Source organism: Oncorhynchus clarkii, chromosome 24 (genome assembly GCF_045791955.1).
Source record: "Oncorhynchus clarkii lewisi isolate Uvic-CL-2024 chromosome 24, UVic_Ocla_1.0, whole genome shotgun sequence".
Taxonomy (NCBI): Eukaryota; Metazoa; Chordata; class Actinopteri; order Salmoniformes; family Salmonidae; genus Oncorhynchus; species Oncorhynchus clarkii.
The window spans coordinates 38,933,003-38,958,201 of NC_092170.1; the positions used below are offsets into that span (position 1 = coordinate 38,933,003).

General features: G+C 47.6%; 1 protein-coding gene across 2 annotated transcripts in view; it reads right to left on the reverse strand.

Annotated features, from left to right (window-relative positions):
• The window catches only part of LOC139382373 (potassium voltage-gated channel subfamily A regulatory beta subunit 1a), a 160,031-nt gene that overhangs the window by 112,526 nt on the left and 22,306 nt on the right, over nucleotides 1-25,199 (reverse strand). The window contains exon 1 of one of the 2 annotated variants that reach the window (XM_071126373.1): nucleotides 16,085-16,477. The exons of the other annotated variant lie outside the window; for it this stretch is intronic. Within the exon in view, the coding sequence (XP_070982474.1) occupies nucleotides 16,085-16,284 (200 nt within the window). The 5' untranslated portion in view covers nucleotides 16,285-16,477. Of the gene's footprint in view, nucleotides 1-16,084; nucleotides 16,478-25,199 lie in introns of those variants that run through there. 2 annotated transcript variants of the gene reach the window in all.

Genomic DNA, 25,199 nt, shown 5'->3' on the forward strand with positions numbered 1-25,199 from the left:
ACCCCCAACCTGTCACATCCACCCCCAACCAGCTCACATCCACCCCCCAACCTGTCACATTCTCCACCCTAACCAGCTCACATCTCCCCCCCAACCTGTCACATCCTCCCCCCAACCTGTCACATCCACCCCCCAACTAGTCACAGCCATCCCCCCCAACCTGTCACATCCTCCCCCCCAACCTGTCACAATAACCCCCCAACATGTCACACCCTCCCCCAACCTGTCACATCCTCCCCCAACCTGTCACATCCTCCCCCCCAACCTGTCACAATAACCCCCCAACATGTCACACCCTCCCCCAACCTGTCACATCCTCCCCCCCAACCTGTCACATCCCCGCCAACCTGTCACATCCTGTCACATCCATCCCCCAACCAGCTCACAACCTCCCCCCCAACCTGTCACATCCTCCCCCCCAACCTGTCACATCCCCCCCAAACCTGTAACGTCCTCCCCCCAACCTGTAACGTCCTCCCCCCAACCTGTCACAACAACTCCCCAACCTGTCACATCCACCCCCCAACCTGTCACATCCACCCCCCAACCTGTCACATCCACCCCCCAACCTGTCACATCCACCCCCCAACCTGTCACATCCTACCACCAACCAGCTCCCATCCATCCCCCACCTTTACTCCTCCTCTCCCCCCCCCTTTCTCCACGCCTCCATAAACTCGGGAACACACCCACACACGCACACACGTACACACACACTCACCTCACCTCTCCGTGTCACCTCACCTCTCCGTGTCACCTCACCACACCGTCTCACCTCACCGTGTCATCTCACTGTGTCACCTCTCCGTGTCACCTCACCTCCCCATGTCACCTCACCTCTCCGTGTCACCTCACCACACCGTCTCACCTCACCGTGTCACCTCACCTCCCCGTGTCATCTCACCTCCCCGTCTCACCTCACCGTGTCACCTCACCTCCCAGTGTCACCTCACTCCCAGTGTCACCTCACCTCACCGTGTCACATCCCCGTGTCACCTCCCCGTGTCACCTCACCTCTCCGTGTCACCTCACCACACCGTCTCACCTCCCCGTGTCACCTCCCCGTGTCACCTCACCTCTCCGTGTCACCTCACCACACCGTCTCACCTCACCGTGTCACCTCCCCGTGTCACCTCAGCTCCCCGTGTCACCTCTCCGTGTCACCTCACCTCTCCGTGTCACCTCACCACACCGTCTCACCTCACCGTGTCACCTCCCATGTCACCTCACCTCACTGTGTCACCTCTCCGTGTCACCTCACCTCTCCGTGTCACCCCACCATACCGTGTCACCACACCTTGTCACCTCACCTCTCTGTGTCACCTCACCACATCGTGTCACTCCACCGTGTCACCTCACTCTGTGTCACCTCATCACTCCATGTCACTTCACTGTCACCACACCACACTGTGACAGCACTCCGTGTCACCTCACCTCACTGAGTCACCTCTCCGTGTCACCTCACTGCCCCGTCTCACCTCTCCGTGTCACCACACCATGTCACCTCACCTCTCCGTGTCACCACACCATGTCACCTCACTTCTCCGTGTCACCTCACTGCCCCGTGTCACCTCACCTCTCCGTGTCACCACACCATGTCACCTCACCTCTCCGTGTCATCTCACCTCACCGTGTGACCTCTCCGTGTCACCACACCGTGTCACCTCATCTCCCCATGTCACCTCACTTCCCCGTGTCACCTCACTGCCCCGTGTCACCTCACCACTCCGTGTCATCTCACCACTCCGTGTCACCTCACCTCCCCTTGTCATCTCACCACACCGTGTCAACTCATCTCCCGTGTCTCCTCACCACACCGTGTCATCTCACCACACCGTGTCATCTCACCACACCGTGTCACCTCACCACTTCGTGTCACCTCACCACACCGTGTCATCTCACCATGTGACCTCACCACTCCGTGTCAACTCACCGTGTCACCTCACCAGTCTGTGTCACCTCACCGTGTCACCTCACCGTGTCACCTCACCGTGTCACCTCACCGTGTCACCTCACCACTCTGTGTCACCTCACCTCACCGTGTCACCTCACCGTGTCACCTCACCACTCCGTGTCACCTCACCTCACCGTGTCACCTCACCACACCGTGTCACCTCACCTCACTGTGTCAACTCACCGTGTCACCTCACCGTGTCACCTCAACACTCCTTGTCACCTCCCATGTCTCCTCACCACACCGTGTCACCTCACCACACCGTGTCACCTCACCTCACAGTGTCACCTCACCTCACCGTGTCACCACTCCGTGTCACCTCACCTCACCGTGTCACCTTACCGTGTCACTTCACCTCACCGTGTCACCTCACCGTGTCACCTCACCTCACCGTGTCACCTCACCACTCTGTGTCACCTCACCTCACCGTGTCACCTCACCACTCTGTGTCACCTCACCTCACCGTGTCACCTCACCACTCTGTGTCCCCTTACCTCACCGTGTCACCTCAACACTCCTTGTCACCTCCCGTGTCTCCTCACCACACCGTGTCACCTCACCACACCGTGTCATCTCACCACATCGTGTCACCTCACCTCACCGTGTCACCTCACCACACCGTGTCATCTCACCATGTGACCTCACCACTCCGTGTCAACTCACCGTGTCACCTCACCAGTCCGTGTCACCTCACCGTGTCACCTCACGTGTCACCTCACCGTGTCACCTCACCTCACCGTGTCACCTCATCGTGTCACCTCACCGTGTCACCTCACCGTGTCACCTCACCACTCTGTGTCACCTCACCGTGTCACCTCACCGTGTCACCTCACCACTCCGTGTCACCTCACCTCACCGTGTCACCTCAACACTCCTTGTCACCTCCCGTGTCTCCTCACCACACCGTGTCACCTCACCACACCGTGTCACCTCACCTCACCGTGTCACCTCACTGTGTCACCTCACCGTGTCAACTCACCGTGTCACCTCACCGTGTCACCTCAACACTCCTTGTCACCTCCCGTGTCTCCTCACCACACCGTGTCACCTCACCACACCGTGTCACCTCACCTCACAGTGTCACCTCACCGTGTCACCTCACCTCACCGTGTCACCTCAACACTCCTTGTCACCTCACCGTGTCAACTCACCGTGTCAACTCACCGTGTCACCTCACCGTGTCACCTCACCGTGTCACCACTCCGTGTCACCTCACCTCACCGTGTCACCTCACCACTCTGTGTCACCTCACCTCACCGTGTCACCTCACCACTCTGTGTCACCTCACCTCACCGTGTCACCTCACCGTGTCACCTCACCACTCTGTGTCCCCTCACCTCACCGTGTCACCTCAACACTCCTTGTCACCTCACCGTGTCAACTCACCGTGTCACCTCACCGTGTCACCTCACCGTGTCACCTCACCGTGTCACCACTCCGTGTCACCTCACCTCACCGTGTCACCTCACCACTCTGTGTCACCTCACCTCACCGTGTCACCTCACCGTGTCATCTCACCACTCTGTGTCCCCTCACCTCACCGTGTCACCTCAACACTCCTTGTCACCTCCCGTGTCTCCTCACCACACCGTGTCACCTCACCACACCGTGTCACCTCACCACATCGTGTCACCTCACCTCATCGTGTCACCTCACCACACCGTGTCACCTCACCGTGTCACCTCACCGTGTCAACTCACTGTGTCACCTCAACACTCCTTGTCACCTCCCGTGTCTCCTCACCGTGTCACCTCACCGTGTCACCTCACCGTGTCACCTCACCGTGTCACCACTCCGTGTCACCTCACCTCACCGTGTCACCTTACCGTCTCACCTCACCGTGTCACCTCACCGTGTCACCTCACCTCACCGTGTCACCTCACCGTGTCACCTCACCACTCTGTGTCACCTCACCGTGTCACCTCACTGTGTCACCTCACCTTGTCACCTCACCGTGTCACCTCACCTTGTCACCTCACCGTGTCACCTCACCGTGTCACCTCACCGTGTCAACACACCGTGTCTCCTCACCACTCCGTGTCACCTCACCACACCGTGTCACCTCACCACTCCGTGCAGAATTACTGCTTCGTGTTCCAAAGCCTCAGTGAATTCTTTGAATATGTTGCAGCTCAATCTGTTAGCAGCTAAGAACAGTTTACATCATCACCACACCGTGTCACCTCACCTCACAGTGTCACCTCACCGTGTCACCTCACCTCACTGTGTCACCTCAACACTCCTTGTCACCTCACCGTGTCAACTCACCGTGTCAACTCACCGTGTCACCTCACCGTGTCACCTCACCGTGTCACCACTCCGTGTCACCTCACCTCACCGTGTCACCTCACCACTCTGTGTCACCTCACCGTGTCACCTCACCGTGTCACCTCACCACTCTGTGTCCCCTCACCTCACCGTGTCACCTCAACACTCCTTGTCACCTCACCGTGTCAACTCACCGTGTCACCTCACCGTATCACCTCACCGTGTCACCTCACCGTGTCACCACTCCGTGTCACCTCACCTCACCGTGTCACCTCACCACTCTGTGTCACCTCACCTCACCGTGTCACCTCACCACTCTGTGTCACCTCACCTCACCGTGTCACCTCACCGTGTCATCTCACCACTCTGTGTCCCCTCACCTCACCGTGTCACCTCAACACTCCTTGTCACCTCCCGTGTCTCCTCACCACACCGTGTCACCTCACCACACCGTGTCACCTCACCACATCGTGTCACCTCACCTCACCGTGTCACCTCACCACACCGTGTCACCTCACCGTGTCACCTCACCGTGTCAACTCACTGTGTCACCTCAACACTCCTTGTCACCTCCCGTGTCTCCTCACCGTGTCACCTCACCGTGTCACCTCACCGTGTCACCTCACCGTGTCACCTTACCGTCTCACCTCACCGTGTCACCTCACCGTGTCACCTCACCTCACCGTGTCACCTCACCGTGTCACCTCACCACTCTGTGTCACCTCACCGTGTCACCTCACTGTGTCACCTCACCTTGTCACCTCACCGTGTCACCTCACCATGTCACCTCACCGTGTCAACACACCGTGTCTCCTCACCACTCCGTGTCACCTCACCACACCGTGTCACCTCACCACTCCGTGCAGAATTACTGCTTCGTGTTCCAAAGCCTCAGTGAATTCTTTGAATATGTTGCAGCTCAATCTGTTAGCAGCTAAGAACAGTTTACATCATCAGTTTTCTTACAGCACTTTTATCACTTCACTTTGTATGGGAGAAACTGGACAACATGTACGCAGGGCCTAATACCTACCTACCTGGATGATGCACAGCAGCCAATTTGTGCCAGAATGCTCACCCCACAGCAGCCATTTTGTGCCAGAATGCTCACCACACAGCAGCCATTTTGTGCCAGAATGCTCACCACACAGCTGGGTTCATTCATTCATCATAGGGCTGGTTTGCATGTTTTCACAGTCACTTGTTTCTGGACCTCTCCCCTCCTCCTCTCACACTCCTTTACATGTTTTCTCACCCTCTTCTCTCCTCCTAAACTCCCCCACTCCTCTCCAGGGGGTTCAGCTGACTCTTGGCTCTCATGCAGAAAAACAACCCTCTGTTACAGTTGGCTCGATGCTCAGACACACAGACACACACACACACACAGACACACAGACACGTAGACACACACACACACACACACACACACACACACACACACACACACACACACACACACACACACACACACACACACACACACTCACAAAGGGCATTGTGACAATGAAACAATCCTGATTATGTTATTCAGGGACAAGCTGCAGGACTTTGTGTGTGTGTGTGTGTGTGTGTGTGTGTGTGTGTGTGTGTGTGTGTGTGTGTGTGTGTGTGTGTGTGTGTGTGTGTGTGTGTGTGTGTGTGTGTGTGTGTGTTCGTTCGTTAAAGTACTAAAATTACCAGTAAAGGAGGTCAAGGTGATTTTAATTGAGGAAATCTTTTTCAAAGTATTTCTACATATAATTAGAGAGGCGTATGTGATCATATCCCAATGTTATCAAGATTTGAAAGGATTCTGGTTTTGTCAAATACAATATGTGTTTGGGATTCTTGCGGTTCAATATTCGGTGTACAAATTATTTATAACTCCGACCATCTGCCCAAGGAAAAATCAGCCCGCGGTTAACGTAATTGAGGATCCCTGCCTTAGGTTTATCAACTGCTCCGGGAATTGATCCACATCAATCAACCCATTCACATCAATTAACCCATTCACATCAATCAACCCATTCACATCAATCAACCCATTAATATCAATAAACCCATTCACATCAATCATCTCATTCACATCAATCAAACCCATTCTTATTTTCAATGATGGCCTAGGAACAGTGGGTTAACTTCCTTGTTCAGGGGCAGAACAAAAGATTTTTACCTTGTCAGCTCTGGGATTTGATTTTGCAACCTTTCGGTAACTGGTCCAAATGCACTAACCACTAGGCTACCTTCCTCCTCTACACTCTAACCACTAGGCTACCTGCCTCCTCTACACTCTAACCACTAGGCTACCTGCCACCTCTACACTCTAACCACTAGGCTACCTGCCTCCTCTACACTCTAACCACTAGGCTACCTGCCTCCTCTACACTCTAACCACTAGGCTACCTGCCACCTCTACACTCTAACCACTAGGCTACCTGCCTCCTCTACACTCTAACCACTAGGCTACCTGCCTCCTCTACACTCTAACCACTAGGCTACCTGCCTCCTCTACACTCTAACCACTAGGCCACCTGCCTCCTATACACTCTAACCACTAGGCTACCTGCCTCCTCTACACTCTAACCACTAGGTTTGCTGCCTCCTCTACACTCTGACCACTAGGCTACCTGCCTCCTCTACACTATAACCACTAGGCTACCTGCCTCCTCTACACTCTAACCACTAGGCTACCTGCCACCTCGACACTCTAACCACTAGGCTACCTGCCTCCTCTACACTCTAACCACTAGGCTACCTGCCACCTCAACACTCTAACCACTAGGTTTCCTGCCTCCTCTACACTCTAACCACTAGGCTACCTGCCTCCTCTACACTCTAACCACTAGGCTACCTGCCTCCTCTACACTCTAACCACTAGGCTACCTGCCTCCTCTACACTCTAACCACTAGGCTACCTGCCTCCTCTACACTCTAACCACTAGGCTACCTGCCTCCTCTACACTCTAACCACTAGGCTACCTGCCTCCTCTACACTCAAACCACTAGGCTACCCTAGTTGTGCCTAGTTGTGCCTATCTAGTTAATAGATAATAGCTAACATCTACATTGTGTGACAGACTCACCTTCCTGCTTGTCTGTCTGTCTGGGTCTCTCACCAATATTCCCATTGCATCTGTTTAGCATTGAATGCAATGTATTGATCTGTTTGTTGTGGTTAATCAATGTTTGACAGAGTCATTCGTACTCACATTCAAACGCTGTCAATCACTGTCAATCTATCCCAGTCACTCACTCTCATTGGTCAGGAAGGACTGTGGAGGTGGTTGCTTACTGTTGTGAGGCGACTCGGTCTGGAGGGACGCAAGTTCCTTCTGGCATTCCAGAGATGAAATAGCTAAATACTTTGACTTTACTGTCCACCTTGGGATAAAGGGTGTGTGTGTGCGTGTGTTCGTGCGTGCGTGTGTGCGTAAGTGTGTGTGCGTAAGTGTGTGTGCGTAAGTGTGTGTGCGTGCGTGCGTGCGTGAGTGTGTGTGTGCGTAAGTGTAAGTGTAAGTGTGTGTGTGTGTGTGTGTGTGTGTGTGTGTGTGTGTGTGTGTGTGTGTGTGTTTGTGTGTGTGTTTGTGTGTGCGTAAGTGTGTGTGCGTAAGTGTGTGTGTTCTCTCTATTCTCTATAGTAGCTGTTCCTCTCCATTCTCTATAGTAGCTGTTTCTCTCCATTCTCTATAGTAGCTGTTCCTCTCCATTCTCTATAGTAGCTGTTCCTCTCCATTCTCTATAGTAGCTGTTCCTCTCCATTCTCTATAGTAGCTGTTCCTCTCCATTCTCTATAGTAGCTGTTCCTCTCCATTCTCTATAGTAGCTGTTCCTCTCCATTCTCTATAGTAGCTGTTACTCTCCAATCTCTATAGTAGCTGTTCCTTTCCATTCTCTATAGTAGCTGTTCCTCTCCATTCTCTATAGTAGCTGTTCCTCTCCATTCTCTATAGTAGCTGTTCCTCTCCATTCTCTATAGTAGCTGTTCCTCTCCATTCTCTATAGTAGCTGTTCCTCTCCATTCTCTATAGTAGCTGTTCCTCTCCATTCTCTATAGTAGCTGTTCCTCTCTATTCTCTATAGTAGCTGTTCCTCTCCATTCTCTATAGTAGCTGTTCCTCTCCATTCTCTATAGTAGCTGTTCCTCTCCATTCTCTATAGTAGCTGTTCCTCTCCATTCTCTATAGTAACTGTTTCTCTCTATTCTCTATAGTAGCTGTTACTCTCTATTCTCTATAGTAGCTGTTTCTCTCTATTCTCTATAGTAGCTGTTTCTCTCCATTCTCTATAGTAGCTGTTCCTCTCCATTATCTATAGTAGCTGTTTCTCTCTATTCTCTATAGTAGCTGTTTCTCTCCATTCTCTATAGTAGCTGTTTCTCTCCATTCTCTATAGTAGCTGTTCCTCTCCATTCTCTATAGTAGCCGTTCCTCTCCATTCTCTATAGAAGCTGTTTCTCTACCTCTCCATTCTCTATAGTAGCTGTTCCTCTCCATTCTCTATAGTAGCTGTTACTCTCTATTCTCTATAGTAACTGTTACATTACCTCTCCATTCTCTATAGTAGCTGTTCCTCTCCATTCTCTATAGTAGCTGTTCCTCTCCATTCTCTATAGTAGCTGTTCCTCTCCATTCTCTATAGTAGCTGTTCCTCTCCATTCTCTATAGTAGCTGTTCCTCTCCATTCTCTATAGTAGCTGTTCCTCTCCATTCTCTATAGTAGTTGTTCCTCTCCATTCTCTATAGTAGCTGTTCCTCTCCATTCTCTATAGTAGCTGTTCCTCTCCATTCTCTATAGTAGCTGTTCCTCTCCATTCTCTATAGTAGCTGTTCCTCTCCATTCTCTATAGTAACTGTTTCTCTCTATTCTCTATAGTAGCTGTTACTCTCTATTCTCTATAGTAGCTGTTTCTCTCTATTCTCTATAGTAGCTGTTTCTCTCCACTCTCTATAGTAGCTGTTCCTCTCCATTATCTATAGTAGCTGTTTCTCTCTATTCTCTATAGTAGCTGTTTCTCTCCATTCTCTATAGTAGCTGTTTCTCTCCATTCTCTATAGTAGCTGTTCCTCTCCATTCTCTATAGTAGCCGTTCCTCTCCATTCTCTATAGAAGCTGTTTCTCTACCTCTCCATTCTCTATAGTAGCTGTTCCTCTCCATTCTCTATAGTAGCTGTTACTCTCTATTCTCTATAGTAACTGTTACATTACCTCTCCATTCTCTATAGTAGCTGTTCCTCTCCATTCTCTATAGTAGCTGTTCCTCTCCATTCTCTATAGTAGCTGTCACTCTCTAATCTCTATAGTAGCTGTTCCTCTCCATTCTCTATAGTAGCTGTTACTCTATTCTCTATAGTAGCTGTTTCTCTCCATTCTCTATAGTAGCTGTTCCTCTCCATTATCTATAGTAGCTGTTTCTCTACCTCTCCATTCTCTATAGTAGCTGTTCCTCTCCATTATCTATAGTAGCTGTGTCTCTGCCACCAACTTCATCTCATCCATTCCTCCTTCTTAACCGCTAAAGCAGACAGTTGCCAAACCCCGTTGACAGTTTGTGTGTGTGTTTGTGTGTGTGTGTGTGTTTGTTTGTCCGTTCATATTTTGAAAGCATGCTGTTGAAATGCATGTATTTTGTTTTTATTAAGAGTCAACACAGAGACAACTAGCTCCAGGCTTAGTGATCTACAGCTGGTTGATACCAGGCTGGGTCTACACAAAGACAACTAGCTCCAGCCTTAGTGATCTACAGCTGGTTGATACCAGGCTGCGTCGACACAGAGACAACTAGCTCCAGGCTTAGTGATCTACAGCTGGTTGATACCAGGCTGCGTCAACACAGAGACAACTAGCTCCAGGCTTAGTGATCTACAGCTGGTTGATACCAGGCTGGGTCTACACAAAGACAACTAGCTCCAGGCTTAGTGATCTACAGCTGGTTGATACCAGGCTGGGTCTACACAAAGACAACTAGCTCCAGCCTTAGTGATCTACAGCTGGTTGATACCAGGCTGGGTCTACACAGAGACAACTAGCTCCAGCCTTAGTGATCTACAGCTGGTTGATACCAGGCTGGGTCTACACAGAGACATCTCTAATCTTAGTGATCTACAGCTGGTTGATACCAGGCTGGGTCTAGACAGAGACAACTAGTTCCAGGCTTAGTGATCTACAGATGGTTGATACCAGGTCCTATACTGACAGTCAGACAGCTCTGTGGTCCTATAATGACAGTTTGACAGCTCTGTGGTCCTATACTGACAGTCTGACAGCTCTGTGGTCCTATACTGACAGTCTGACAGCTCTGTGGCCCTATACTGACAGTCTGACAGCTCTTTGGTCCCATACTGACAGTCTGACAGCTCTGTATCTCTTTACTGACAGTCTGACAGCTCTGTGGCCCTATACTGACAGTCTGACAGCTCTATGGCCCTATACTGACAGTTTGACAGCTCTGTGGCCCTATACTGACAGTTTGAAAGCTCTGTGGCCGTATACTGACAGTTTGACAGCTCTGTGGCCCTATACTGACAGTCTGACAGCTCTGTGGTCACATACTGACAGTCTGACAGCTCTGTGGCCCTATACTGACAGTCTGACAGCTCTGTGGCCCTATACTGACAGTCTGACGGCTCTGTGGCCCTATACTGACAGTCTGACGGCTCTGTGGCCCTATACTGACAGTCTGACATCTCTGTGGCCCTGTGCTGTTCTATAGAAAACACTCTGTCATCCTCTACTGTGCGAGGGATAGGACCCTGAGAATGCTGTGTGTGTGTGTGTGTGTGTGTGTTTGTGTGTGTTTGTGTGTGTTTATTTCAACCTTATTTAACCAGGTAAGCTAGTTGAGAACAAGTTCTCATTTACCACTGAGACCTGGCCAAGAGAAAGCAAAGCAGTGCGACAGAAAAAACAACACATGGAATAAAGAAGCGTACAGTCAATAACACAATAGGAAAAAAAGAGGGTGTACATACAGTGTGTGCAAATGGAGTGAGGAAATAGGAAGTTGCGAAATAGGAAGCCGACTCTAGATTTGATTTTGGATTGGAGATGTTTGATATGAGTCTGGAAGGAGAGTTTACAGTCTAGCCAGACACCTAGGTATTTGTAGTTGTCCACGTATTCTAGGTCAGAACCGTCCAGAGTAGTGATGCTAGTCGGGCGGGTGTGGGCAGTGAACGGTTGAAAAGCATGCAATTGGTTTTGCTAGTGTTTAAGAGCAGTTGGAGGCCACGAAAGGAGTGTTGTATGGTATTGAAGCTTGTTTGGAGGTTAGTTAACTAACACAGTGTCCAAGAGGGGCCCAATGTATACAGAATGATGTTGTCTGCGTAGAGGTGGATCAGGGAATCACCCGCAGCAAGAGGCACATCGTTGATATATACAGAGAAAAGAGTCTGCAGGAGATTTGAACCCTGTGGCACCCCCATAGACACTACCAGAGGTCCGGACAACAGGCCCTCTGATTTTACACACTGAACTCTATCTGCGAAGTAGTTGGTTAACCAGGCGTGGCAGTCACCTGAGATATCAAGGCTATTGAGTCTCCCGATAAGAATACGGTCATTGACAGAGTCGAAAGCCTTGGCCAGGGCAATGAAGACGGCTGCACAGTACTGTCTTTTATCGATGGCGGTTATGATATCGTTTAGGACCTTGAGCGTGGCTGAGGTGCACCGGTGACCAGCGCAGAAACCGGATTGCACAGCAGAGAAGGTACGGTGGGATTCGAAATGGTCTGTGATCTGTTTATTAACTTGGCTTTCAAAGACTTTAGAAAGGCAGGGCAGGATGGATATAGGTCTGTAACTGTTTGGGTCTAGAGTGTTACCCACTTTGAAGAGGGAGATGGCCGCTTTCCAATCTTTAGGGATCTCGGACGAAACAATAGAGAGGTTGAACAGACTGGTAATAGGGGTTGCAACAATGGCGGCGGATCATTTTAGAAAGAGAGGGTCCAGAATGTCTAGCCCAGCTGATTTGTACGGGTCCAGGTTTTGTAGCTCTTTCAGAACATCTGGAATCTAGATTTGTGTGAAGGAGAAGCTGGGGAGTCTCAGGCAAGTAGCTGCGAGGGGTGCAGAGCTGTGGGCCGGGGTTGGGTTAGCCAGGAGGAAAGCATGGCCAGCCGTAGAGAAATGCTTCTTGAAATTTTCGATTATCATGGATTTATCGGTGATGACCGTGTTACCTAGCCTCAGTGCAGTGGGCAGCTGGGAGGAGGTGCTCTTGTTCTCCATGGACTTTACACTGTCCCAAAACGTTTTGGAGTTAGAGCTACAGGATGCAAATTTCTGTTTGAAAAAGATAACCTTTGCTTTCCTGACTGACTGCGTGTATTGGTTCCTGACTTCCCTGAAAGGTTGTATATCGAGGTGATTATTTGATGCTCATGCAGTCCGCCACAGGATGTTTTTGTGCTGGTCGAGGGCAGTCAAGTCTGGGGTGAACCAAGGGCTATATCTGTTCTTAGTTCTATATTTTTTGAAAGGGGCATGCTTATTTAAGATGGTGAGGAAATTACTTTTAAAGAACGACCAGGCATCCTCAACTGACGGGATGAGGTCAATATCCTTCCAGGATACCTGGGCCAGGTCGATTAGAAAGGCCTGCTCGCAGAAGTGTTTTAGGGAGTGTTTGACAGTGATGAGGGGTGGTCGTTTGACCAAGGACCCATAGCTGATGCAGGCAATGAGGCAGTGATCGCTGAGATCCTGATTGGTGTGTGTGTGTGTGTGTGTGTGTGTGTGTGTGTGTGTGTGTGTGTGTGTGTGTGTGTGTGTGTGTGTGTGTGTGTGTGCGTGTGTGCGTGCGTGCGTGCGGGCGGGTGTGCGGGCGGGCGTGCCTGCGTGCCTGCGTGTGTCCATCAGTGTAATGACAGCAGAGGAACCAGAGACTGCTCTCAGAGCTGGAGCTCACCACTAAGTACTGTAAGAGTTTCTTGTGTAAATGCCTTTGCTCGAGTGAGTGTGTGTGTGTGTGTGAGAGAGAGAGAGAGAGAGAGAGAGACCAAATCTCAATGGGATTTCCCAAAAGGCTCACTGGAGTGTCTTTCATCAATACATTGATTATTGATTATATACACTTCAGTTGATTGGTGTCATTGTCAATATGTTGATTTTCAAGAGGAATATATTTGTGATGAATACATGATCTCAGAGTGTGTGTGTGTTTCACCCCTTTCCTAGATCAAGGTGCAACACGGTCAGATGATAATTACATCTACACAGGGGTGGTGCAGAAATATGCTGCATGCTATATGCGTATTCCACACCACATGCTTGAAATGCATCAGATGACTCTCTGACGCAGAATACACTTGTATCTTATAACCCTGCATCATAAAACCCTGCTCAGTCACTCTCTGCTCTTAAATCCCTGCAGTACAAATAAATATATATATATATATATACACTACCGGTCAAAGATTTTAGAACGCCTAAGGGTTTTTCTTCATTTTTACTATTTTCTACTTAGTAGAATGATAGTGAAGACATCAAGTCTATGAAATAACACATATGGAATCATGCAGTACTAAAAAAGTGTTAAACAAATCAAAATGTATTTTATATTTGAGATTCTTCAAATAGCCACCCATTGCCTTGGCATTCTCTCAACCAGCTTCACCTGGAATGCTTTTCCCACATATAATGAGCACTTGTTGGCTGCTTTACCTTCCCTCTGCGGTCCAACTCATCGCAATTCATCTCAATTTGATTGAGGTCGGGAGATTGTGGAGGCCAGGTCACCTGATGCAGCACTCCATCACTCTCCTTCTTGGTCAAATAGCCCTTACACAGACTGGAGGTGTGTTGGGTCATTGTTCTGTTGAAAAACAAATGATAGTCCAAGTGCAAACCAGATGGGATGGCGTATCGCTGCAGAATGCTGTGGTAGCCGTGCTGGTTAAGTGTGCCTTGAATTCTTAATAAATCACAGACAGTGTCAACAGCAAAGCACCCCCATACAATCACACCTTCTCCTCCATGCTTCACGGTAGAAACCACACATGCGGAGATCATGTGTTCACCCACACCGCGTCTCACAAAGACACGGTGGTTGGAACGAAAAATCTCAAATTTGGACTCCAGACCAAAGGACAAATTCCCACTTGTCAAATGTCCATTGCTCGTGTTTCTTGGCCCAAGCAAGTCTCTTCTTCTTATTGGTGTCCTTTAGTATTGGTTTCTTTGAAGAAATTCGACTCTGAAGGTCTGATTCATACAGTCTCCTCTGAACAGCTGATGTTGAGATGTGTCTGTTACTTGAACACTGTGAAGCATTTATTTTGGCTGCAATTTCTGAGGCTGGTAACTCTAATGAACTTATCCTCTGCAGCAGAGGAAACTCTGCCTCCTCCATTCCTGTGGCGGTCCTCATGAGAGCCAGTTTCATCATAGCGCCTGATGGTTTTTGCGACTGCACTTGAAGAAACGTTCAACGTTTTTGAAATGTTCCATATTGACTGACCTAAGCAATGATGGACTGTCATTTCGCTTTGCAGATTGGGCTGTTCTTGCCGTAATATGGACTTGGTCTTTTACCAAATAGGGCTATCTTCTATATATCCCCCCTACCTTGTCACAACACAACTGATTGGCTCAAACACATTAAGAAGGAAAGGAATTCCACAAATTAACTTTTAACAAGGCACACCCGTTAACTGAAATGCATTCCAGGTGACTAATCATGAAGCTGGTTTAGAGAATGCCAAGAGTGTGCAAAGCTGTCATCAAGGCAAAGGGTGGCTATGCGAAGAATCTCAAATATAAAATATATTTTGATTTGTTTAACACTTTTTTGGTTACTACATTATTCCATATGTGTTTTTCATAGTTTTGATGTCTTCACTACTTTTCTACAATGTAGAAAATAGTAAAAATAAAGAAAAATCCTTGAATGAGTAGACCTGCTGTCCTGCTGTCCAACTGTCCTTCAAACTGTCCTTCCAACAGTCCTTCAAACCAAATCATGAGAAAACTGAAAGATAACTACTGGACACATTGGAAAGAATTAACAAAATAACAGAGCAAACTAGAATGCTATTTGGCCCTAAACAGAGAGTACACAGCGGCAGAATACCTGACCACTGTGACTGACCCACACTTAAGGAAAGCTTTGACTATGTACAGACTCATTGAGCATAGCCTTGCTATTGAGAAAGGCCGCCTTAGGCAGACCTGGCTCTCAAGAGAAGACAGGCTATGTGCTCACTGCCCACAAAATTAGGTGGAAACTGAGCTGCACTTCCTAACCTCCTGCCCAATGTATGACCATATTAGAGATACATATTTCCCTCAGATTACACAGACCCACAAAGAATTTGAAAACAAATCCAATTTAGATTATCTCCCATTTCTACTGGGTGAAATGTCACAGTGTGCCATCACAGCAGCAAGATTTGTGACCTGTTGCCACAAGAAAAGGGCAACCAGTGAAGAACAAACACCATTATAAATACAACCCATATTTATGCTTATTTATTTTCCCTTGTGTACTTTAACCATTTGTACATTGTTACAACACTGTATATATATAGATATATATGACATTTGTAATGTCTTTATTGTTTTGAAACTTCTGTATGTGTAATATTTACTGTTCATTTTTATTGTTTATTTCACTTTTGTATATTATCTACCTCACTTGCTTTGGCAATGTTAACACATGTTTCCCATGACAATAAAGCCCCTTGAATTGAATTGAATTGAGTTGAGTTGAGTTGAGTTGAGTTGAATTGAATTGACTATGTTAATGATACAACACACACTGTGCTAACCCCAAACTTCAGCCACATACTCTCTCTCTCTCACACACACACACACACACACACACACACACGCAAGCACACAGACACACACACTCACGCACTCACACACACACACTCACCTGTATTTCATGCCGGTCAGTTTCCCTGTAGACTCTTTGAGGGAGATGTGGTGTCGGGGTGCGAACGCCCCAAAGCTACGTGCTATGATGGCCACGGTTCTGAACTTGGCCCGAGCTGCATTCCCCGGGCTGGTGGCATTCTTGTGGTCCCCATTTCCACGTTTCATGTGGGGGTCCGTACAGGCTATAGACACCTGCATGGCTGGGCTGGATGGACCGACTCACCCTCACAGAGAAATGTTCAGGACAGAGAGTCCAAGAGAAGTGGATGAACAGAGAGAGACTGAGATAAAGTTTTAAAATGGCTTGATCTTTTGTTGAAATGACCTGTTGATGTTAGAATGTCCTGTATTCTTTCCGTGTTTAAAATGTTGTTTCTTTTTCAATGTTGTTGTTTTGTACCTCAGTGAACTGGAAGTCTTCTCGATGTTGTCGGTCCTTATCTTCCCTCTGAAGAAAAAAAGTCAGTCCTCACAGCAAGGAGATGACAAACTTCCCCCTACTTGTCTTCTCTTGGAAAGAATACGGTATTCCTTCCAGACTTCTCCTGGAGAGAATATGGTATTCCTTCCAGACTTCTCCTGGAGAGAATATGGTATTCCTTCCTGTCTTCTCCTGGAGAGAATATGGTATTCCTTCCTGTCTTCTCCTGGAGAGATTACGGTCTTCCTTCCTGTCTTCTCCTGGAGAGAATACGGTCTTCCTTCCTGTCTTCTCCTGGGAGAGAATATGTGAAAGTGGTCGGAAGAGTGCCAGTCAGAATGCTGAGAAGAAGTCCAGAGGAGATGAAGTGGTTCCACAAGGATGCGATGAGAGTGGAATCTGGTCAGGACCGGTCATCATGTCTTGTCTAACCACAGAGAGAGAGAGAGAGGAGGGTAATGTTGGGGATGGGGTCAGAGGAGGGGTGAGGAGAGGGGGAAGGATGAGGGTTGATCTCAGGACTGGTGCTCTGTCATCCTTCACAGCGTTCAGCTCTCACGCTTCTTCTCTTCTTATTATGTGTTATTCTCCAAGCCTCTTTCACGTTCTCTTGCTCCAGCCTGCCGATGTTAATGTCTGTCACTAATGTGCATCTGCCCCAGATTCCCCTCTTCCCTTTCTCCTCTTATATTATCTTTCTCTACGTCACTCTGCCCTTCTTTTCTTTCGTTCTCAGCACTATAGCTCCATCTCCTCTGGTGCTCCTGCCGGGCAGTGAGTAGCATGCAGCGCTCTCTCTCTCTCTCTCGCTCCCTCTCTCTCTCTGTCTCCATCTCTCTGCATAGCACTCTCTGTCTGGTGCTCTCTCTCTCTCTCTCTCTCTCTCTCTCTCTCTCTCTCTCTCTCTCTCTCTCTCTCTCTCTCTCTCTCTCTCTCTCTGTCTCCATTTCTCTGCATAGCACTCTGTCTGGTGCTCTCTCTCTCTCTCTCTCTCTCTCTCTCTCTCTCTCTCTCTCTGTCTCTCTCTCTCTCTCTGTCTCCATCTCTCTGCATAGCACTCTGTCTGGTGCTCTCTCTCTCTCTCTCTCTCTCTCTCTCTCTGTCTCTGTCTCTCTCTCTCTCTCTGTCTCCATCTCTCTGCATAGCACTCTCTGTCTGGTGCTCTCTCTCTCTCTCTCTCTCTCTCTCTCTCTCTCTCTCTGTCTCTCTCTCTCTCTCTGTCTCCATCTCTCTGCATAGCACTCTCTGTCTGGTGCTCTCTCTCTCTCTCTCTCTCTCTGTCTCTCTCTCTCTCTCTCTGTCTCCATCTCTCTGCATAGCACTCTCTGTCTGGTGCTCTCTCTCTCTCTCTCTCTCTCTCTCTCTGTCTCTCTCTCTCTCTCTCTGTCTCCATCTCTCTGCATAGCACTCTCTGTCTGGTGCTCTCTCTCTCTCTCTCTCTCTGTCTCTCTCTCTCTCTCTCTCTGTCTCCATCTCTCTGCATAGCACTCTCTGTCTGGTACTCTCTCTCTCTCTCTCTCTCTCAATTCAGTTCATTTCAATTTAATGGCTTTATTGGCATGGGAAACATATGTTTACATTGCCAAAGCAAGTGAAATAGATAATAAACAAAAGTGAAATAAAGAATAAAAAATGAACAGTGAACATTACACTCACAAGGTTCCAAAAGAATAAAGACATTTCATACGATGTGCAAAGAGTTAAAGTACAAAAGGGAAAACAAATAAACATAAATAAGGGTTGTATTTACAGTGGTGTTTGTTCTTCACTGGTTGCCCTTTTCTTGTGGTATATACATTTTGATAAACTCTCTCTCTCTGCCTAGTGCTCTCTCTCTTTCTCTGACTCTCTCTCTCTCTCTCTCTCTCTCTGCCTAGTGCTCTCTCTCTTTCTCTGACTCTCTTTCTAGTGCTCTCTCTCTTTCTCTGACTCTCTGCCTAGTGCTCTCTCTCTTTCTCTGACTCTCTCTCTCTGCCTAGTGCTCTCTCTCTCTTTCTCTGACTCTCTTTCTCTGCCTAGTGCTCTCTCTCTTTCTCTGACTCTCTGCCTAGTGCTCTCTCTCTTTCTCTAACTCTCTCTCTCTGCCTGGTGCTCTCTCTTTCTCTAACTCTCTTTCTCTCCACCTTTCTCTCTCTCTCTGCCTAGTGCTCTCTCTTTCTCTAACTCTCTCTCCACCCCTCTCTCTCTCTCTCTAACTTTCTCTCTCTCTCTCTCTCTGCCTAGTGCTCTCTCTCTTTCTCCACTTCTCTCTCTATCTCTCTCTCTCTCTCACTCTCTTTAACTCTCTCTGTCACACCCTGACCATAGCTTTGTATGTTTCTATGTTTTGGTTGGTCAGGGTGTGAGCTGGGTGGGCATTCTATGTTACATGTCTAGTTTGTCTAGTTCTATGTTTGGCCTGATATGGTTCTCAATCAGAGGCAGGTGTTCGTCATTGTCTCTGATTGGGAACCATATTTAGGTAGCCTGTTTGGTGTTGGGTTTTGTGGGTGATTGTCCTTATGTCCTTTTTCTGTCGTGTGTATGTGCACCAGTATTAGGCTGTTTCGGTTTTCGTTACGTTTATTGTTTTGTAGTTTTGTATTGGATTCGTGTTGCTTCAGTTTCATTAAACATGGATCGCAATAACCACACCGCATTTTGGTCTGACTCTCTTTCACATACAGAAAACCGTGACACTCTCTCTCTCTCTCTAACTCTCTCTCTGTCTCTCTCTGCCTAGTGCTATCTCTCTTTCTCTAACTCTCTCTCTCAACCTCTCTCTAACTTTCTCTCTCTCTCTGCCTAGTGCTCTCTCTCTCTCTTTCTCTCTCTCTCTCTCTCTCTTCAGGTTGTTGTCAACAACACCGCTAGACTCATCTAACTCTCTCTCTCCAGGTTGTTGTCAACAACACCGCTAGAGTCATCTCTCTCTCTCTCTCTCTCTCTCTCTCTCTCTCTCTCTCTCTCGTTCTTTGCAACTATGCCTAGAAGGCCAGCATCCCGGAGTCGCCTCTTCACTGTTGACGTCGAGCCTGGTGCTTTGTGGGTACTATTTAATGATGCTGCCAGTTGAGGACTTGTTTCAGGGAATCTCTGAAATGGATGCCTCATTCATATCTTTCTTTGGTTTAGAGAAAAGGAATGGACAAAGAAGAATCATTGCCTCAAATCAGCTGTTGGACAGGAGCTCACTAGCCCAAGTAGAATTAGAAAGAGGACAGTAGACTTCTATGCTGAGCTCTACAAGTGGAATTAGAAAGAGGACAGTAGACTTCTATGCTGAGCTCTACACGTGGAATTAGAAAGAGGACAGTGTAGTTCTATACTGAGCTCTACAAGTGGAATTAGAAAGTGGACAGTAGACTTCTATGCTTAGCTATGCAAGTGGAATTAGAAAGAGGACAGTACAGTTCTATACTGAGCTCTACAAGTGGAATTAGAAAGAGGACAGTAGACTTCTATGCTGAGCTATACAAGTGGAATTAGAAAGAGGACAGTAGAGTTCTATACTGAGCTCTACAAGTGGAATTAGAAAGAGAACAGTAGAGTTCTATACTGAGCTCTACAAGTGGAATTAGAAAGAGGACAGTAGAGTTCTATACTGAGCTCTACAAGTGGAATTAGAAGTGTGAGTACAAAGAGGATAAAACAGTGACAGAGCAGTTCCTTGATTGGCTCCCACAGGTGGCTGCAGATGCTCAGTTTGAACTGGAGCCTCCATTGTGTTTGTAGGAGCCATACACTGAATTAAAATGCATGGAAAATGGAAGGACACGGGGCATTGATGGGCTTCCCGTTGACTTTTTAAAGTATTTTTTGGAGCTATAATGGGAGAGGATTGGCTAGCAGTAGTTAACGATAGTTTGACCGGAGGGTTACTACCGATAAGCTGCAGAAGGGCAGTCCACCTCAACCTACTGCCCAAAAAGGGTGACCCTGTGGATGTGAAGAACTGGAGGCCGGTGGCCTTAATATGCACTGATTATAAGATCCTGTTCGAGGCTTTGTCCAACAGGCTGAGGGAGGTGATAGGTTAAATCATACACACAGATCAGTCCTACTGTGTTCCCAGCAGGCAGATAGAGGATAACATATCTCTGATTCTGGAGGTTTTGGACGTCTCTAGGGCTATCGGGTCGGATGCTGGTCTAATTTCAATTGATCAGGAAAAGGAATTTGACCGAATTGAACTTCAATTCTTACGGCGCATCTTTGTGGAATTTGGTTTCAGCTCTGGTTTTATTGCCATGATCAGGGTGATATATGGTGACATTGAAAGTGTATTGAAAGTGGCTTGAGTGCTCCTTTAAAAGTGTGTCGAGGTATTAGGCAGGGGTGTTCGTTGTTGGGAATATTATGTACCATCGCTATAGAGCCACTACTAAATAGCATTAGAAGTAGCATTGAAGGGATGTACCTTTCAGGGGATATTCCTCATATTCGTCTCTCAGCCTATGCTGATGATGTAGTTATTCCAGTGAAAAAAATCAAGCAGAGGTGAATAGTTTGAGTCTCATGGTTGATCGGTTTAGGGGGAATATCCTCGGCAAAGGTAAATTGGGGGGGGAGTAGTGCTCTATAGATTGGGAAATGGTCTGGGGGTATCATGGCTTTGCCCAGGGGGGTTGGAATGGTATAAGATAGGTTTTAAGTATCTTGGAGTGTACCTAGGGGATGGGGGGACTATGGGAATAAATTGGAATGGGGTAGTTGAAATGGTGGAAGGAGGATGAGGAGATGGCGTTGGTTGTTATCTCGTATGTCATATAGGGGACAAACAATTATTGTTAACAATGTGGTTGCCTCTGTACAGTGTATGGGGAAATAGCTGGTAGCAGTGTATGTGATAATAGCTGGTAGCAGTGTATGGAAAATAGCTGGTAGCAGTGTATGTGATAATAGCTGGTAGCAGTGTATGGAAAATAGCTGGTAGCAGTGTATATGATAATAGCTGGTAGCAGTGTATGTGATAATAGCTGGTAGCAGTGTATGGAAAATAGCTGGTAGCAGTGTATGGGGAAATAGCTGGTAGCAGTGTATGAGGAAATAGCTGGTAGCAGTGTATGGGGAAGTAGCTGGTAGCAGTGTATGGGGAAGTAGCTGGTAGCAGTGTATGGGGTAATAGCTGGTAGCAGTGTATGAGGAAATAGCTGGTAACAGTGAATGGGGAAATAGCTGGTAGCAGTGTATGGGGAAGTAGCTGGTAGCAGTGTTTGGGGAAATAGCTGGTAGCAGTGTATGACGAAATAGCTGGTAACAGTGAATGGGGAAATAGCTGGTAGCAGTGTATGGGGAAATTGCTGGTAGTAGTGTATGGGGAAATAGCTGGTAGCAGTGTTTGGGGAAATAGCTGGTAGCAGTGTATGAGGAAATAGCTGGTAACAGTGAATGGGGAAATAGCTGGTACCAGTGAATGGGGAAATAGCTGGTAGCAGTGTATGGGGAAATTGCTGGTAGCAGTGTATGGGGAAGTAGCTGGTAGCAGTGTATGGGGAAATTGCTGGTAGCAGTGTATGGGGAAATAGCTGGTAGCAGTGTATGGGGAAAAAGCTGAGAGACAGTGCAACGTTTTAGACTGAGCCAATGAACCACTGCATTTCTGTTTAAAATGTTGTATCAAGATTACCCAAATGTGCCTAATTGGTTTTTAATACATTTTCAAGTTCATAACGGTGCTCTGTCTTCAAACAATAACATGGTATTATTTCACTGTAAATTGGACAGTGCAGTTGGATTAACAAGAATTTAATATTTCTGACAAAATCAGATATGTCTATGTCCTGGGAAATGTTCTTGTTACTTACAATCTCATGCTAATCACATTAGCCCACGTTAGCTCAACTGTCCCACGGGGGACCCACCAATCCTGTAGAGGCTTTTCAACGTTTATATTTACCCATGACATTTGTATTTAATGTTTGTATTAACCGATAAAATTTGTTTTTAATGTTTGTATTAACCGATGACATTTGTATTTAATATTAACCATGACATTTGTACTTAATGTTTGTATTTACCGATGAGGTGATCTAAGAAAAAGAACACGTCCTGAAAATGTGTTTTGAGCATTTGATCATTACTGTTCTGCTATAGATACATTTCAACACAGATCAAAAAATAGCTTGTTCCTGATTGAGAAAAATGTGTTAGTGGTTTGGCGTTTGTGTGAGAGTGTGTGTGAAGGGGGGGGGGGGGGGGATGGGTGACTGTGTGAGTGACATGTGATTGTACGTGTTTTTAATGTATGACTCCATCCGTCTGCTCCCAAGTCATTTAGTTCGGGTGTGTCAAGCCAAACGGAGGGAAATGAAGCATCTTACCACAGGGATTCTGTTTATGTCTTTGTGTTTCTGTGTGTAGTGTGTGTGTAGTGTGTGTGTAGTGTGTGTAGTGTGTGTGTGTGTGTGTGTGTGTGTGTGTGTGTGTGTGTGTGTGTGTGTGTGTGTGTGTGTGTGTGTGTGTGTGTGTGTGTGTGTGTGTGTGTGTGTGTGTGTGTGTGTGTGTTAGCAGAGTAAATGTCAGATTGCTGTTTGATTGTTTGATTGTTTTTTCAAAGAGAAAGTTTTCTGCTCACTGACCCTGAGGCAGTAGACAGAGTTTGGCCCTCAACAACACAGGAGAACCAGCTACCTCTGAATTAGACAGTCCACACACCACTCCACATTTTTAACACACATCGCCTCAAAATAGCAACCCTCAACCTACATCTCTCAACTCACACCTAAATACAGACTGCTGCTTTTCTGGGACTGCTGTCAATGAGTGCACTAAAACAGAGCTCACAGATAACCAGAGCTCACAGATTAACCAGAGCTCACAGATTAACCAGAGTTCACAGATAACTAGAGCTCACAGATAAACCAGCACTCACAGTTAACCAGAGCTAACAGATAACTAGAGCTCACAGATAAACCAGCACTCACAGTTAACCAGAGTTAACAGATAACTAGAGCTCACAGATAAACCAGCACTCACAGTTAACCAGCGCTCACAAATAACTAGAGCTCACAGATAAAACAGCACTCACAGATAACCAGAGCACTCACAGTTAACCAGAGCTCACAGATAAACCAGCACTCACAGTTAACCAGAGCTCACAGATAGACCAGCACTCACAGATAACCAGAGCTCACAGATAAACCAGCACTCACAGTTAACCAGAGCTCACAGATAAACCAGCACTCACAGTTAACCAGAGCTCACAGATAAACCAGCACTCACAGTTAACCAGAGCTCACAGATAACTAGAGCTCACAGATAAACCAGCACTCACAGTTAACCAGAGTTCACAGATTAACCAGAGCTCACAGATTAACCAGAGCTCACAGATTAACCAGAGCTCACAGATAAACCAGAGCACACAGATACCCAGTTAAATAAAAGGGAATTTTTGGGGTGTAGGACTGATGAACTGCACATTGGAACAGAGATTGGACTCATCAGGAGTCAACTGTGTAGCAATACTGTAATTTGTGCAATCATCCACTTCACCCCACACCAGCAAATTACCCCTCCTACCATTCCTCCTGCCTTCCTCCTGCCTTCCTCGTCCTTCCCCTCCTCCTGATCCTCCCCCTTGTCCACCTCCTCCTCCTCCCCCTCCAACCTCCTCCTCCACCTCCTCCTCCCCGCCAACCTCCTCCTCCTCCACCTCCTCCTCCTCCTCCTCCTCCTCCTCCTCCTCCTCCCCCTCCCCCTCCTCCTCCTCCTCCTCCTCCTCCCCCTCCTCCCCCTCCTCCACTTCCACCCCTCCTCCTCCTTCTACTCCCCCTCCTCCACTTCCTCCACTTCCTCCTCCTCCTCCTACTCCCCCTCCTCCTCCTCCTCCTACTCCACTTCCTCCTCCCTCTCCCCCTCCCCCTCCCCCCCTCCACTTCCTCCTCCTCCTCATCCTCCTCCCCCGCCTCGTCCTCCCCCTCGTCCTCCACCTCCCCCTCCTCCTCCTCCACCTCCACCTCCTCCTCCCCCTCATCCTCCTCCACCTCCACCTCCTTAGTCCTTGGCTAGGATGAAAGCTTGCACAAACAGCAGACCATAACTTATTGAACATGATTTGAAACTGGCCTTTTTCAGAAAAGAGATGAATCACATGAAAAACTTAGAGGCGTAAGATAAAGAATATGTACATAAGGATATATGAATGAGTGATGGTACAGAGCAGCATAGGCAAGATACAGTAGATGGTATCGAGTACAGTATGTACAAATGAGATGAGTATGTAAACAAAGTGGCATAGTTTAAAGTGGCTAGTGATACATGTATTACATAAGGATACAGTCGATGATATAGAGTACAGTATATACGTATGCATATGAGATGAATAATGTAGGGTAAGTAACATTATATAAGGTAGCATTGTTTAAAGTGGCTAGTGATATATTTACATCATTTCCCATCAATTCCCATTATTAAAGTGGCTGGAGTTGAGTCAGTGTCAGTGTGTTGGCAGCAGCCACTCAGTGTTAGTGGTGGCTGTTTAACAGTCTGATGGCCTTGAGATAGAAGCTGTTTTTCAGTCTCTCGGTCCCAGCTTTGATGCACCTGTACTGACCTCGCCTTCTGGATGATAGCGGGGTGAACAGGCAGTGGCTCGGGTGGTTGATGTCCTTGATGATCTTTATGGCCTTCCTGTGACATCGGGTGGTGTAGGTGTCCTGGAGGGCAGGTAGTTTGCCCCCGGTGATGCGTTGTGCAGACCTCACTACCCTCT